General features: G+C 40.7%; 1 protein-coding gene across 46 annotated transcripts in view; it reads left to right on the forward strand.

The window, feature by feature from the left end:
* The window catches only part of Crem (cAMP responsive element modulator), a 69,150-nt gene that overhangs the window by 37,405 nt on the left and 14,690 nt on the right, over nt 1-17,055 (forward strand). For 20 of the 46 annotated variants that reach the window (XM_063276102.1, NM_001110860.2, NM_001271101.1 and 17 more), the window contains 3 exons: nt 648-742; nt 883-1,025; nt 8,342-8,530. The exons of 3 other annotated variants lie outside the window; for them this stretch is intronic. In XM_063276102.1, coding sequence (XP_063132172.1) covers nt 980-1,025; nt 8,342-8,530 — 235 coding nt within the window. In that variant the 5' untranslated portion in view covers nt 648-742; nt 883-979. Of the gene's footprint in view, nt 1-647; nt 743-882; nt 1,026-8,341; nt 8,531-14,843; nt 15,467-16,074; nt 16,268-17,055 lie in introns of those variants that run through there. 23 more of the 46 variants (XM_063276103.1, XM_063276105.1, XM_063276090.1 and 20 more) reach the window with 7 other exon arrangements.

The raw sequence follows: 17,055 nt of genomic DNA on the forward strand, positions 1-17,055 counted from the left end.
GTATACTCTTTGGATGGTGGTTTAGTCCCTGGGAACTCTGGTTGGTTGGTATTGTTATTCTTACGGGGTTGCAAACCCCTTCAAACCCCTTCAGACCTCTTCAGCTCCTTTAATCCTTTCTCTAAGTCCTCCATTCAGGAACCTGTTCTCAGTTCAGTGGTTGGCTGTGAGCATCTGCTTCTGTATCTATCATGCTCTGGCAGAGCCTCTCAGCAGACAGCTATATCAGGCTCCTGTCAGCTTGCACTTCTTGGCATCAGCAATATTGCCTGGGTTTGGTGGCTGTATATGATGCCGTAACTTTTATACCCAGTTTAGGCCAATGATAATGTAGAGAGAGAGCACTAAATTGAGTAGTTTTTCTGCATCTGTTATGGCCTTACTGATATCTGTACTTACAAGAACACATTCAGGTTTGGGGTTTTGGGTCTTAAGTGTTTTATGCATTTCCCTTTCCTGTGAAGCCTTACTTGGTATTCCAAGTACTCTTCTATTGAATTTTTGTAGTTTATTATCCATTCTATTCCTTGTTTTCCTCTCCATACAAACACTAAGCTGAGTTCTATGCACAGACTCTTAATCACCATTTTTGAGTGAAATGAAGACCATACATGTTATGATGCATTTCAGAAAGTCTTGTATTATAGGTAGCAACAATTGCAGAGACAGATGATTCTGCAGACTCAGAAGTAATCGATTCGCATAAACGTAGAGAAATTCTTTCACGAAGACCCTCATATAGGTGAGTTAACTAACTTTCCAACTGGAGTATTTCCACCCAAAAAACCCCACAATAATTATAAAGCCAAGCAATTATTCTTTATAGCTTTTTGTTGTCTCTTTCTATATCCTAATTGCTTATATTTTTATATTATATTTTAGAAAAATACTGAATGAACTTTCCTCTGATGTGCCTGGTATTCCCAAGATTGAAGAAGAAAAATCAGAGGAAGAAGGGACACCACCTAACATTGCTACCATGGCAGTACCAACTAGCATATATCAGACTAGCACGGGGCAATACAGTATGTATGCTACAATTCCATAGACACAGTGCTAGCTTTAAGTCTTCCTATTACAGTGAAGCGGTGTGGGTGTGGGCATCCAAATGTTTCATTAACAACTGTGAATCATTAACAACTGTGTGTCACAGAATAAAAAGTGCATGTTAAAGCAGTAAGATATTTGTACTGACAGCTGAAAAGTCTTTATTGCTGAGTGTGCATGATAAGTGGTTAAAAATTAAAGAAAGGGTTCCTATTTACATGTTTATATTCCTCTCAAGTAACAATTTGAAAAGTTCTTGTTTTTGTTGTCTTTCTGCTATAAATGTCTGTATTTCATTGTCGATGGCATTTGTTGCCAGCGACTTATTATACTTAATCATATAATAAGAGGTAAATATGTTTTCTAAGTTGTGCTTTAAATGTAATTTCATTTCATTACTTTGTTAATTTGTGCTGCAGTTTTTCTAAAAGAACAAAAAATTATTTAACTTTCAAACTGTAGCAATTGGATAGATCATTTTATTTGAACTTTACACACTGGAAGCTCTAATAAACAGATACATTGGCATTTAGACTTGTGCATTTTAATGTATTGTTACTTCTGTGCTTTTTGAAATTCTTACTAAAGCACTAATGATTTTCCCAAGTCAAGCACATTTGACAGACAAGAATAATGCGACCTAGAAAGCAAAGTAGAAAGGAAGAAAGGAAACCAGAGGAAACAACTTCTTGGGTCTTTGGGGATGTATGTAATGTTATATACTGTGTCTAAATAAAGTGCAAAGACTATAATGTAGTCTTACCTGCAAAGTCTCAAGACTTGGCTATTAAACATGTTATCTCCTTTTCTGTATGGAAGATCTTATGTAGGAGTTGTTGTTGTTGTTTGTTTCTTAGAATTTCTCCTGTGGTGATAGATATTTGTAATAGTAAATTAAGTCCTGTTGGTAATTTTGGGTAGCTATTGTCATGACCTGTCAAAGATGGGTATAACTTGTCAATACTCTGCTGGATGCTGAATGCACATGTTCAAAATGAGTGTGAAGAAAATTCCCACAACCTTTTGTTTCTGTCTTGGTTTCTTTGTACTATTGGGACTATGTGGTGAATGTTTTAGGTCTGTAAACCAGGGCTTGCTAGCTTTTGTGCCTCTGTAGTACAGTCTAGGTTCCTGGAGTGCAGACAGCTCCTCAGCTCTGCGTCCCTAGATAGGCTGAGCAGGTCTAGGAGGCTAGAGCCTCTCTACTGATCCTCAGCCTTGAGCAACTTTGCCCATTTACCCAGTGCGCAGTGGGCTGTTCATGCTATTGTTTTCTGTTTGTGCTTTGACAGGGGAAAGTTTGGAAAATACTGCTGAAAGAATGTTAATACAAAGTTTTGGAGAGAGGCTAAGAGGATGTTATCTTGGCATTTCTCTGGCATGGCCTGAGACTACATAGGACTTTTCATGGCGGCAATGATCTATTAACAGGGAACAAGGGAAGTTGATGCTGTGGGTTAATTTGCCTAGATTATTACCACTAAATGTGACATAGTGAAATGAAAGCTAGGAGAATGTTGAAGCTGGAGGGAATGTGGTGAAGGGCTTTGGTGTTTGCTTCTGCTCACTCAGTGATCAGATCAAGAGGCATCTCAGGCTTTAGTCTTGAAGTGGGAATAATTTCAGGGGCCAAACTGTGGGGTATATGTGAAGACAAAAGAAAAGCATAGGTCAAAGTGGGGAGAAAAAGATGTGCAAACACTGGGAGGAGACAAAGGAGTTTGCATTAGTTGAGACGATCTTGTTCATGCTCATTCAGCCTCTCCTTTCAGTGAGCTTCTGTGCCGCAGCTGCAGAGCTCCCAGTGTCTACACTTGACTTTCTAGTCACTTTATGTAGGCTGCAAGGTGGGGAAGAGTCAGAAGTTCCAGGGGTAACGAGGCAACTGTTAGAAATTCAGCAGAATAATCTCTATACTTCATTAGGGAATATTTATATATACTATTATACATACAAGATCCATTGTAATTAATCTTCTTACTATTAAAAACTCAGCAGGTTTTGATGCATTTATGTTATATATTAAATATTTAAGAATAGAAAAAGCTGCTAGCATTCCTTGAATTTTAGAATAGTTTGACTAGAAGCTCTGTATATTTTTCTATGCATTGTTTTGAGTCACCCTCATAATCTTCTGACAAGAATATCAAACTTGATGAAATAAAATATCTCCCACATTTAGTTACATTAATTTTTTCTTTCTGTTTATGTGGATACACTTGCTTACACATGCATATACAAAGGCTAGAGGCTGACATAGGTGTCTTCTATGGCTTCTGCACCTTATGTTTTGAGATAAGGCCTCACCTGGAGCTCACCATTTTGGAAAGACTTTCTGGTATTCGCTCATCTCCACTAAGTGCTGAGGTTACAAACATATAACACTAACCCCAGCTTTTACATGGGTGGTGAGGAGTGAACTCAGGACCTCATGTTTGCACACCTGAGCCATCTTTCTAGCCCAAAGTCATATTTTTAATAGTTGAAAGGTATTTGTTGAAAAGTGATTTTATTATTTTGATTTCCTATTTTTATTTTTTAGTAGTTCCAGGGATCCACCTGGGACCTTGTGCATGTTAGGCCAGGGCTAACACTGAGCTACACACATCCTTACCTTGCAACTACTGTTTATCTCAGAAGTTAAATATTTTTACTGAGTACAGGAAAAACAGGCAGACTTAAAAATAAAACTGAAGAATGTAGTCATTGATCAGGCAAGGATTTAGTATTAGAGGATACATAATAGCTATACCGCAGAGGCTCTGCTGGGATGACAGACACTCGCAGGAGTGTGGCTCACTGGGAAAGCATTTACCTGGTGTGTACAGGCCTTGGCTTCAGTCTCAAGCACCACAGTCAATTGGTTTGGTCAAGGAAGATATCTTCTATCTCAGGGAATACCTGGAGATAAGCTAAGCTACCACATGATGGCCTTATCGATGATGGTAGCAAAGAATGTTATTTGCTGCATAAAACATTTAAAATATATAGTGAATTCATAAAAGCAAAAGTGAAAAGACAAATGTCTTACAATTTTAAATGAAATTAAAAAATATTTTTATGTGTATGGGTAATTTTTTGCGTGAATTTTTGTCTGTTCATTATGTGTGTCCTATGTACCTGAGGAGGTCAGAAGAGAGCCTCAGATCCTCTGGGCCTGGATTACAGATAGTTGTGTGCCGTTATGTGGGTGCCGTGAATAAACCTGGGTCCTCTGAGAGAGCAGCCATATGCTCTTAGTCACTGATCCATCTCTCTAGTCCCCAAGTGACTAAAAATTTTAACTCAATAAACTGTTCTCTTAGAAAAGGTTTTAAACCCACACTCTGCTCTACCCAATCTTTTCTTTACAATGGAAGGCTGCTGCCAAGGCTTCACATGATTCTTTTTGGATGTCCCGTGAGTTTTCTGTGCTCCTATGGTGTTTTCCTGAGAACATTATTGGAATGAGTCTCTATGACTCATCTTTTTATTCTTATATATTAAAGGTAAGTGGGCCAAACTAAAATCCACCTTCACGAAATAACAAGTATGGACATTATGAACTGCTTAAAGAATTAAAATATTTTACTAGTTATGGAATGTGAATTATTATGACATTCATACATGTACATATCTATCATAAGAATTCAGAATCCTTAGGATGCTCTTATGAATAAATACTTTTCTCATAAAGGCAATTGGTTTACACATTCTAAAGAAACTGAATATATATTCTTTTTTTTTTTAAAGATTTATTTATTTATTATATGAGTACACTGTAGCTGTCTTCACACACACCAGAAGAAGGCATTGGATCCCATTACAGATGGTTGTGAGCCACCATGTGGTTGCTGGGAATTGAACTCAGAACTTCTGGAAGAGCAGTCAGTGCTCTTAACCACTGAGCCGTCTCTCCAGCCCTGAATTTGTATATTCTTAGCAGTGACATTACTTATATCCCTCGAGTAACTTTCAAAATTATCTAAGTAGTTATTGACATGTAAATGTGGCTCTTTGACGCTTGTGTTGCTGTTCTAATAGCTACTGTGATTGTATCTTCTCTGTACCTCTGGCTTTCAAGACATGGGTCTCTCTCCCCATTTCCTTCTGCCCCTCTCCAGCACACACAGAACACACACAGACACACATACACGGACACACACACAGCTCTAGTGTGGTGCAACACCAAGGCCTTGTGTTTCGTGCATTCTACTCTGCTACCAGCCCGCTCCTGCTGTCTTGTTGAATATTAATATAGTCGCTGGGCTTGGTGGCATGCACCCTTTGCACCCTTCGTCCCAGCATTTGGGAGGCAGAGATAGGTGTATCTCTGAGTCCGAGGCCTGGCTTGTCTACAGAGTGAGTTCCAGGACAGTCAGTGCTGCACAGAGAAACCCTGTACCAAACAAACAAAAACAAAGGACCCAACAAACAAAAAAACCCCAACAACAATAAAATTAATGTGAGATTTCAGTTTTGAATCTTCTAATTATAGTTTGAAATTAAAGTAGTTTTAAATTACATCTGCTTAAATATTTATGTGCTTGTGTATTTGAATTACTTCTATACAAAAGTTTAGGATTGAAAATAAACATTCATCAAGTAAAAGGAGCTCAGGTCTTACTTTAAGTTGAATATATTGTGCTCCTCTTTTGGGAACTTTTTTTTTTTTGAAACAGGTTCTTACTGTGGAACTCTGGCTGGAATACAACATGTAGACAGGTTGAGCCTAAATTCATAATCATCTGCCTAACTCTGTCTCTTCTTCCACAGTGCTGGTATTAAAGGGGTGCACCACTGTGCCTGGCTAGGTTTCCACTTTTTAAATCCATGTTTTCTGTCTTTGTCAATTATATAAGACCTAAAATTTGCCTTATTGGTCTGGGGGATGTATAACTAAAAATTAGTGGCTTAAGAGATGAATAGGTAAGGGAATGAATGAATGACAGAAATACCTCTTCACAGCTGAGTGTGGCAGTGTGTGCCTGTGATCCCAGCTGAGTGTGGCAGTGTGTGCCTGTGATCCCAGCTGAGTGTGGCAGTGTGTGCCTGTGATCCCAGCTGAGTGTGGTAGTGTGTGCCTGTGATCCCAGCTGAGTGTGGCAGTGTGTGCCTGTGATCCCAGCTGAGTGTGGCAGTGTGTGCCTGTGATCCCAGCTGAGTGTGGCAGTGTGTGCCTGTGATCCCAGCTGAGTGTGGCAGTGTGTGCCTGTGATCCCAGCTGAGTGTGGCAGTGTGTGCCCGTGATCCCAGCACGTAGGAGGTAGAGGCAGTATAATCAAGGGTTCAAGGTCATCTTCTAGTTCTAAGACAACCCAGACTTCATGAGACCCCACATAAAAAACTTGAAACAACAAACACATTTCTTTCCACTGTTATATATGTTGGAAACTTCTGTAATAGTTTTGCTATTTTAGGACAGGGTCTCATTGTAGCCTAGACTAGAACTCACAGCTATCCTGCCATGCCTCCAGACTGCTAGGATTACAGGCACATGCCATCATGCCTGGCTGATAAGTTTTGTTTGTTGTTTGTTTTAAAGGCTATCATAAAAATATATATTTAAATTCATTCAGATGTATCTTATTTTTCTACCTTTTCTCCTGATTGATGTTTATTAAAAGCAAATTATTCCATCTTTGGATATTTTGGCTTTTCAGAAGCTTCCTGCTTGAAACATTAAGTTTTAGTCTCCAACAATCGTCACCCTTTTGAATGGGAATGTCCTCTGTCATTTCATAATGCCAGTATAAAGTATTAAAGGCTAATGTCAGAGATTTATCAGTAGAATTGTTTTCCATGCCCTGCATGGTGGCATGTGCTAGCGCCAACTGTGCTGGGGATATGAGGGGTGTATGCGTGTGCATGTGTATTTTAATTTTTAATTATGTTTTGAAAAATAAAAGAAGTATATTTTTCAAACATACATATTTTAAATAAATGACAAAATGAGATGATATAGAGATAATAATGAGATAGACTCAATATTGTAATGTTTATATTATGAAAAAATCTTCAGTTGGAAATTTAGAGAAAAATTACTTTAAAAATACTAAAAAGGAGGAAAGTAAAAAAAAATAGGAAAAAACAAAGTAATTCTTTATTTCTCTCAGTATTGTGAAAAGAGCTACAGAAGCCTAATATTGTACTGTTGTTGAAAGTGAAGTTCTGAGGCTAGGATGTTGTCCTCTTGTTAGAGTGTATGCCCCCCAAGCATGAAGCCCTGGGTTCAATCCCCATCGCTTTATGAAACTGGGCATAACGGTGCAGGCCTGTTACCTCAGCAACAAGTGGGCAAAAGTAGGTCATCCTTGGCTAGCAAGTGAGTTCACTGTTAAGATTTGGTATACATGAGACCTTGTCTCAAACAGAAAAGAGAAAATTCAATTTCTGTAATTGGAATTTGAAACCCTCATTCAACTCACTTAGAATTGCAAATTCCTTCTGCCTTCCTGGCTCCCTCCTTCCCTCTCTTCCTTCTTCCTTTCTTCCTCCTTCCTGCCTGCCTTCTTTTCTTCTTCCTTCCCTTTTCTTCCCTTCCCTCCTTCCCTCCTTTCAGTGAATGCCTGTAATTGAACCCCGAGCCTAGTGCAAGATCTGAACATGCACTCTACGCCCTTAGCTGCCTTCCATAATAAATTAGATATGTAGTTAGGTAACTTGAAATACAAGCCTAATGTAATTGCTGTGCTAACTGGAAATCTTACTGACCGTTTCTTAATTCTCAAAGAATGTTGCTTACAACCAAAAATATTTGAAAGAATAGGTAATAATTCAAAGCCAGACTTTTTATCTTCCTCTTCACTCTTCCTCTTAAGTAGTTTAGTGGAGGAGCCTGGAGAGATGGCTCGCAGTTAACAACATGGCTGCTCTTCGGGGCCCAGAGTAGATTCCCGGCATCTGCCCGGTATCTCACAGCCATGGAACTCAGTCGAGGAGATCAGTGCCCTTTTGGCTCACAGACACAAGGATGCATGTGGTGCACAGGCATACATGTAGCCAAAACATCCATAAACATAATAATAAAATAATGGTGGCATGGATGCCTAGAAGGAAACTTTGTAGACTCTAGGAATTAAAGAAAATTCTGAATACAAAATACACGGAACAGCAAAACCAAAATAAAATACATCGATGTTGATAATCTTTTACAAAGTTCACCCCACGATAAAGAAGCTAACGGTTTTCTTATTGGTCCCACTTAGAAAGTAACAGAGGAAGCAATGGTAGTGAATAGAATATATTATATTCTCCCAAAAGGGGATTAAAATAACTCAGAATTATCTAATACTTCTTCTCTTTTTCTGTTAAGTTGCTATAGCCCAAGGTGGAACAATCCAGATTTCTAACCCAGGATCTGATGGTGTTCAGGGACTCCAGGCATTAACAATGACAAATTCAGGAGCTCCTCCGCCAGGTGCTACAATTGTACAGTATGCAGCACAATCAGCCGATGGCACACAGCAGTTCTTTGTCCCAGGCAGCCAGGTTGTTGTTCAAGGTATATTTATTAATCTAATGCATTTAGAGTACTGTGTCACACATTTTAGTGTCTGTCTGTAGTACTGTGAAATATATTGGGGTAGATTTTTTTAGGTGGGATCACTTAAAAAACATTCAAAGAAATGTTTATACTTCGGAGAATTGAAAGTATGGTTTTCACTGACTCTGAAGAAAGGGTAATTTCAGAGAGGCATGATAAAACAAGGGGAGATGGGAACATGAATGCATTTTTAAGTTAAATATATTGCATTAATGTCACATGCTGTACCCAGTGTATTTTTAAAAACTTTTGTTTATATTGTACTGTGTGTGTGTGTGTGTGTGTGTGTGTGTGTGAGAGAGAGAGAGAGAGAGAGAGAGAGAGAGAGAGAGAGAGCACAGTGTTCATGCCATGGCATGTGAATGGAGGTCAGAGGACAACTTTGGAGTCTTATATGTTGGTTCACATTTTATGTGGGTTCTGGAGATCAGACCCAGCTTATCAGGATTTTACAGCAAAAACCCTTTACTGACTGAGCCACCTCACTGGCTCCAGCATTTTTCTATTACTTTTTATGGGGGCATTTTAGTATATAGTCAGTGATATCTTGAATTTGTTCTTTTTTCCTACCTTGTTTTCCAAGTCTAACTTTCACACAACTTATTTAAAACAAGTGTTGATTTTTCTATCTTTTAGACCCTTTTTAGTGTGAAGACTAATAGACTCTTGTAGATTTTTTTTTTATTATTATAGAATACAGTTTATTCAGGGCATGGGGAGGGGAATTAAGAGGTTAGTAGGCGCAGAGGGGACAGGAAGGGAAGGAAGGAGGGAGGGGAGGGGAGGGGAGGGGGGAGAAGAGTAGAGGCACATGAGCACATGGAGAGAAGGGGGAGGGGAATGGGGAGAGAAGGGACAAAGGGGAAGAGGGGAAGAACAAGAGAGGACAGGAGGACTCTTGTAGATCTTTTTTTTTTTTTTTTGGTTCTTTTTTTTTTCGGAGCTGGGGACCGAACCCAGGGCCTCTTGTAGATCTTATGAAAGGATTCTGTGGTGAAATCAAACAAGATGTAGCCATGAGTTTGGTTCAAACTAGGTACTACATTATTTTAACTTCATTCAGCTGTGCTTATGATAAGTATAAGACATGTATTTAATACAACTTAAACCACATTTTAATTCCAATCTTTTGGGTCAATTTGTCTAGAATGTATTACACTCACTTTTCTTCTTTATTTCTTGGAAATATGGCCCAGCTGACCTAGAACGTGAAGAAATTCCCCTGTCTCAGCTTCCTCAATGCTGAGATTGCAGGCATGTACAGTGGTGTGCCTGGTTGATGACTCCTTTTCCTCTTCCGTACTTGGGGGGTGAGTGTGGGGTGTAATGAGAGCACAGAGTCTGCAGATGTCTGGGAACATGGCTCGGGGGTTAGGAGTGCTTGTTGCACAGTGATGAGCCCTCAAGTTTAGATCCCAGCACTCACACAAGTCAGCCACAGTGCAGATACCTGTAACCATGTCTCCAAAGGGGCAGACAGGGATTTCTGGGGCTGTCTGACTTCCATCCTAGCTGAGAAAATAGGAACCCCAGGTTAAAAAAAAGAGTTCCTACCTCAAAGAAGTCAGCAGAGTCAGAGGACAACTGGCCATGCACACACGTATGCATGTCTATTCAGCACAGCACAGAAGCACGTGTCAACAACAAGCTACACAAATAGATCTAACTTAGCATAAGAAAGACTGAAGGTGGGTACGCTGGTGCATGCCGGTAATTCCAGTACTTGGGAGGCCGAGCACTACTTGAGCCAGCCTGGACTGAGTTCCCAGCTAACAAGGGTTCTGTAGTGACATCCTGTCCCCTCATCCCCAAACAAACAGCAACAAAGACAAAAAAGTGGTGGTGTTTTATGGAGAGAAAATAGTAAAACAAGACAAAAAGTGGTGTTGTTCTATGGAGAGAAAATAGTGTCTACACACTAATGTTTATCTTACATTAAAATTAAAACCTTTTGTTAAATTTTCCTATGCTTAAACCTTGTTTTTCCAAACAAATAAAGTCTTCTCATGTCACCTTTCTTACAGGAGAAATTGATGCTGCAAAATTGATACTTTAAAAATGCTTTTAGACTTTTTTCATGTTTTATGTTATTACTATATACCTAAGTTTTATGCCTTGGGGTTTAAAATAATTTTCTTTTCACCAGTTTCAAACCTATATTCATTTTTGCGTGTGGAGTATACATGTACATGTATATCAGATAAACGTCTGTATCTGGGTGGGTTTCTTTCTTTAACTGCTGGGATTGCAGGCAAATGCTGGGCCTGGATTTTCACGTGGGTGCTAGGGACCAGGCTTAGATCCTCAAGCTTGTGTGGCCAGCACTTTACTGACTAAGCAATTTTCCAGCCTCCTTTTTTTTTATTGAATAGTTTATGTATTTGCATTTGAATTGTTATTCCCTTTCCCAGTTCCCCCCTCTCCTATCCCTTCTCCCACTGCTTCTAAGAGGATGTTCCCCCTCCCACCCACCCACTCCCACCTACCCACTCCCACCTCAACACCCTGGCATTACCTTACATTGGGGAATCGAGCATTCATAGGACCAAGGGGCTCTTCTCCTATCCATGCTGGACAAGGCCATCCTCTGCTACATATGCGGCTGGAGCCATGGGTCCCTCCATGTGTACTCTTTGGTTGATGGTTTAGTCCCTGGGAGTTGGGGTAGGGGGGACTCTGGTTGGTTGATATTGCTGTTCTTCCTATGGGGTTGCTTCTAAAGTCCTTTCTCTAACTACTCCATAGGGGCCCCTGTGCTCAGTCTGATGGTTAGTTGCAAGCATCCTCATCTGTATCAGTAAGACTCTGGTAGAGCCTCTCAGGAGAAATCCATATCAGGCTCCTATCAGCAAACACTTCTTGGTTTCAGCAATAGTGACTGGGTTTGGTGGCTGTATATGGGATGAATCTAGATGGGGCAGTCTCTGAATGGCCTTTCTTTCGGTCTCTGCTCTACTCACTGTTACTGTATTTCTTCCTTTGAGTATTTTGTTCCCCCTTCTAAGAAGGACTGAAGCATCCACATTTTGGCCTTCCTTCTTCTTGAGTTTTATATGGTCTGTAAGTTGTATTTTGAGGTTTCTAAGCTTTTGGGCTAATATCCACTTACTAGAGAGTGCATACCATGTGTGTTCTTTTGTGACTAGGTCCAGCCTCCTTTTTGCTTTTTCTGTTTTCTGTTGTTTCAAGCTGGAAACTCATAGTTTACCTTTGCACTTTCTATCCCTTTCTGTCCAGAGCCCCTGTATTAAGTTATAAGGTTTTCATTTCTCCTCCTCCTGTCATCACCTATCTAGCTAGCTGTCCCTGTGGTCTGGATAACCACAACGGCCAGCCTTCCTGGAGCTGGGAGCTGTAGCACCTTTTCAGCTCTCCTGATGATGCTGGGCAGGGGTTCTGCTCCTGGCTCAGTTTTGGGGCAGAGTTCATTTAAATTCTTTTCATCATCTTCTAATGATTCTGGGCCACTAATATTTTTATAAGCAAGATGTTATCTCCAGTGTCTCTGCTGCTTCATTATGCTCTTGTGTCTTCAGGTTAGAGTGGGTGCCCCAATATTCCACATGCGTTCCCCAGATCTGCTCAAAGTGCGATATCCTATAGGTTGAATTGCTTTCATAATTCACACATATATATGTCTATGGTTCTGGATACTGGGAAATCTAAAAACCTAAGGGTGTCTGAAGTACCTGCTGATTCACATAGAACCATTATCTGTCTCCGTGCCTGGTGCAAAAGACAAGGGGCTCTCTAGGGCCTGTGTGTTAAGGACATTAACCCAATTAATGAAATCTTGTTACATAACTTTTCCTGGAAACGTGAACAAATGTCTGTTAGCTCAAGCTGGTGTGGCAGTGATGACATGGGAATGATTGTCCCCAAGTCCTGCGCCGTGAACTCATGCGTTGATTTGGTTGCTTACAGGCATATATGCTTACAGGTCACTTTTAGGAACATGGGGATTCAAATGCAGCTGCATCACAGAAAAGATCAGCCTCGCATAGCCGATGGCCTGGTGCGCCCTGTCCACCCAGCAGGCAGCTCTAGGGTGGAAGAGCCCCTTCTGCTCAGCAGCCAGTACTCGTGCAGTAATAACCCTGGGAAAGGGCTCAGAAATCTTAGTTTCTGGAGCATCTGGGACACTCGAGTCTTCCCGCCTCATTCGGGGCCTTATCTTCCCAATAGAGAGAGGGAAGGGATGTTTTCCTTAGAACACAGTCATTACACAGGGGCTGAAGAGATGGCTCCGTGGTTAACAGCACTGACTGCTCTACAGGAGGTCCTGAGTTCAAATCCCAGCAACCACATGGTGGCTCACAACCATCTGATGCCCTCTTCTGGTGTGTCTGAGGACAGCTTCAGTGTATTCATATATATAATAAATAAATACATCTTTAAAATATTTAAAATCATTACACAGAAGAGCTGTACTTAAAAAATGTAATTACTTCCAATCCTGTTACACTGGGGTTAGGATTTCAGCCTAGGAATGAGGGGTTGCACAGGCATTTGCTCTGTAGCACAGTGCTAGACTACACTGAGAATGTCGGCAGACGCTTGGTATGTGCTAGGCAAAGTTAGACATCCATTGCATTGCCTCCCTTTCCCTCCTGTGTAGGCCTTGTTCTTTCACAGGCCTTCCCTCATCTTCCTGACATGTATCCCATTTCTTTCATGTTCTCTGACAGGCCTGTTTTTCCTCCACAGCCTTCATATCTACTATTTGTCCTAACAGGTACCCTTTCCTCAGATTCTATGTTATTCAGGTTTCATCTTAGATAACACCTCCTCCAGGAAGACTTCCATGGCCTTCTAAATCTGGCCTAGGCAACCCCACAGTTCCCAATGCTTCATCTTAGGGAATAGATCACATGTGCTGCCACTCTCTGTCCCGCCTCAGTGCCAAGTTCTATTTGCATTACAGCCTTTAGTATCTACCAAGATCTGTCATGTGATAAATGTGACCATTTTCCAGATGGAAGTGGTGTATATGTCTATAATCCCAGCACCTGGAATTACCAATTTGAAGGCTACAGAGGGAGGCCCTGGTCAAATAAAAAAGCCCCCTATATCTGAAAATACTGTAAGGTCAGCAACAGTTCAGTGTAGGGCTGTATTAAAGCTTTCCTAATAGCAACAATCATCCCCACCTTAAAAATAACATTTGTTTTTTATTGTGTGGGCACAGGTATACCATACACATGTTAGAGGACAGCTTTCAAGAATTCTTTCCTTCCAAGGTTAGGTTGTCAGGGTTGGTAACACATGCTTTATCCACTGAGCCCTCTCATGGGCCCTTCCCGGTTTATACAGTATTTATTAGATGTCAATGTGCAAGTTCAAAGACATATTGAGATAAAAGTAAACCTGGCTTCTGGTGGAGCCTTGTTGAGACTCTGCACAAGTCCTTGTCTTTAATCTTCAGTTGCAATTCCAGTTTCATTGCAAGGATTCTGCAAAACCCTGTGCCCTGTGGTCACCTCACCTGTAGCTCAACAAAGTCCTTGCCTTTCCTGCAGTATGCTTGATTGAACAATGTAAACATATAGCATTTAAAAGAAATCATTGTGTCACATGTGGTGGTGCATATACCCTTAGTCCCAGCACACAGGAGCAGAGGCAGGTGGATCTCTGAATTCCAGGCCAACCAGGGATACATAGTGAGACCCTGTCTCAAAAAGTTACTATTTATGACAAACAAATAGATCATTAATATAAAGTCAGGTTGAGTTTTAATCATACAGGAAAGTGGATTTTTATAACTTACGGGGTGGGGGATCTCATGAAGCAACATGTCAGCCAGCTAGCTCGCTTGCTTCCTTCCTTCCTTCCTTCCTTCCTCCCTTCCTTCTTTCCTTCCTTCTTTCCTTCCTTCCTTCCTTCTTTCCTTCTTTCCTCCATTCCTTCCTTCCTTTTTTCTTCAGTAAAGGTGAAAACATTCCACGCTGTGGGGCCTGGTATGCCTTTGCTAAAATTTCAGCAATTATCCAGCTTTTCATGTGTGGAAATCTCACCAAGTTACTCATATAAAAGCTGACATTAAAAATATGAATAGCAATTTTAGTTATGAATTTTAAGACCATTAAACTTCAAGATATTACATTGAATTTCACATTTCTATTTATATGTGTCAAAAGGACCAAACAGCAGCAAGTTCACGTTACCCTGGTAGTTAGGAAGACACCGTATTCCACTTGCTGCTTTGGCAGAGTGAGTTTCCACACTCAGCATTTCCTCATTTCCGGCAAAGTGAACAAATTCCAAGTCACTCTGGGAACAGCTAGATTTTATGGAGTGATAGCAAATGGTTTAGCAAATGAGAGTATAACTGAGTGGAGGTACTCGGATATTTCTAACTCAGTAAGTTTAGGAGTGTCTATGAAATGCTTTTATTCTCTTTTTCTCTCTTCCTTTTTTCCTTCCTTCCTTTCTTTCTTTTTCTTTTTCTTTTTTTTTTGTACTGACTTCAGGATTTTTGTTCAGTCCCTGAAATGTGGGTCTCCAAACGCTTCCTTCTTTGGTTCTGAGAGACAGATGAGGCTCATCTTTCCTCCTGTCTCCACAGCTCCACGAGCTACAACCCTGTAACTTTTCATTTTTATTTTTTTTGCCAGAGCCCATCTGAAAAGATTTTTATGTGAAAAGTGAGAAACAAGAACATTCGGATGGTTTATTACAGGAAGAGTTTTTACAGGGCTTTGCTTTCAGTGAGCTGCTATGTGACAAAGCAAATTGATGGCAGTGATAGGCTGGTGACGTCACTGTGATGTCAGTGCTCCTACTTATCTTACACATGCTTGCTAGTTTGGAACACTTTATTTTGGACTGTGGTACGGCCAACAAGACCACTCTGTATGCAAAAGCCCAACATGGCTGTAACTGGAGATGAAACTGGTAAGAACATAAAGGGGGATTTACATTAATTTTGTTTTGTTTCGTTTTAATATAGGGTTTAGAAGTATTTAGGAACTTCCGAGTGTTTTAGGAAGTGTGATTTTTTTTTTACTCGCTTATGCATAATAAGTTTCTTTTCATGCACTTCTGCACATTTAGCCTGCTTTGTTAAGCCATCATAGTGCGATTGTTTATAGTGCTATTGTATCTTTTGCTCCGGGGCTTTACTGCTCTGTTGACTAAGGCAGTGATCTGCGGGCTCGCTCGCTTGCTCGCCGTCCCTGCTTTTTTCCCCTTTCCTCCACTCCTATCTTACCTCCACTCCTATCTTACCTACTCGTTCTGCCTCACTAAAATAGGCTAATAATTTATCTGCAACCTGTTGGAAATTCAATCTAGCTACCAGTTAAAATATCTGATGTCCACGTTGTAAACCGTTGAGCCACTGGGTAGGAGCTAGCTCGCATGGGATAGGGGAAACAGCGTGTTAAGAATGGATGTTTTCAGCCTGCTTGTTCTTTCCTCCTGCCTTTAAAAAATGGTCCGCTCTTCAGCTAATTGAGTTCAAAGGGCTGACGTCATTACATTTCCTGGAATCATGTTTCAGCGGGGAAGTGGAAAAGTTAAACTCCAAGTGAGCTGCACATTGACGTCAGCTCCGAGTCATGTTGTGATTTAGTCAGTTCCTTTCTGCTTTGTCAAGCGTGGTGGACAGATTGCAAGTTTGTTAACTAGTTCACCGCCGCTTTCGGCTGTGGGAACCTCTTCAGACGGATTAGCAACTTTAGCATTTGTCTTGTGGTAAGTTAAGTATCTGCTTGAAGATGGGAACGCATTAGGCCTGTAATGCTTGCATGAGCACAGCTCAGGGGCTGTTTGGCAAGCTTGGTAAAGTCGTACCTCCGGAGAGGCTCTCCCAGCACCTGCCTAGTGACAAGTGGGCTATATTTAGGCCGAGGTTTTGGTGCTCGCTAGATCTATAGGCAGAGTGCCCTCTAGTGCCCTGTCAGGGGCCTGCTTGTCTTTCATTGTTTCCTCAGTCTTTTCTACTTACACTTTGTAATAAGTTCATGATGTTTTGTTTTCTTAGTAATAGATAAGTGATTTTGAAATACTGAGTTACCAGTGACCTTTGTGTGGTTTGTGACATTGTTTATTCAGTTGGATTTATTTGTAACCCAGTTCTGAATTTGCAGTTCAACTGAGAATGGAGACGATTATGGCTTCCCCACAGTTTAGCTCTTTAGAGTCACTGGGTCTCAGCCCTCATCCTGGATTGAAAGACTTTTGTCTTGACCAAGAACAGCTCACATTGCATTGTTTCCGAGGTAGCCTTTAGGAAGCGCTTGCTTCGTCAGCTGGCACTGTTTGTGATGGCTACAGATGCGCAGTAGAGTACAGCAGCTCGGGAGCAACTGGGGCGCCCTAAACCCTAAAGTCAACGACTTTTCTCTTTTGGTGCATGCATTTACTTTAGAAAAATTGTCGGTTTGTTTCTTCTAAGCAAACTTTAAATTTCTATTCACCACTTGATTGTTAGAACAGGAGAGAATACGGTAATACAATAAAATAATTAAAGTACCAAGTAT

Source organism: Rattus norvegicus, chromosome 17 (genome assembly GCF_036323735.1).
Source record: "Rattus norvegicus strain BN/NHsdMcwi chromosome 17, GRCr8, whole genome shotgun sequence".
Taxonomy (NCBI): domain Eukaryota; kingdom Metazoa; phylum Chordata; class Mammalia; order Rodentia; family Muridae; genus Rattus; species Rattus norvegicus.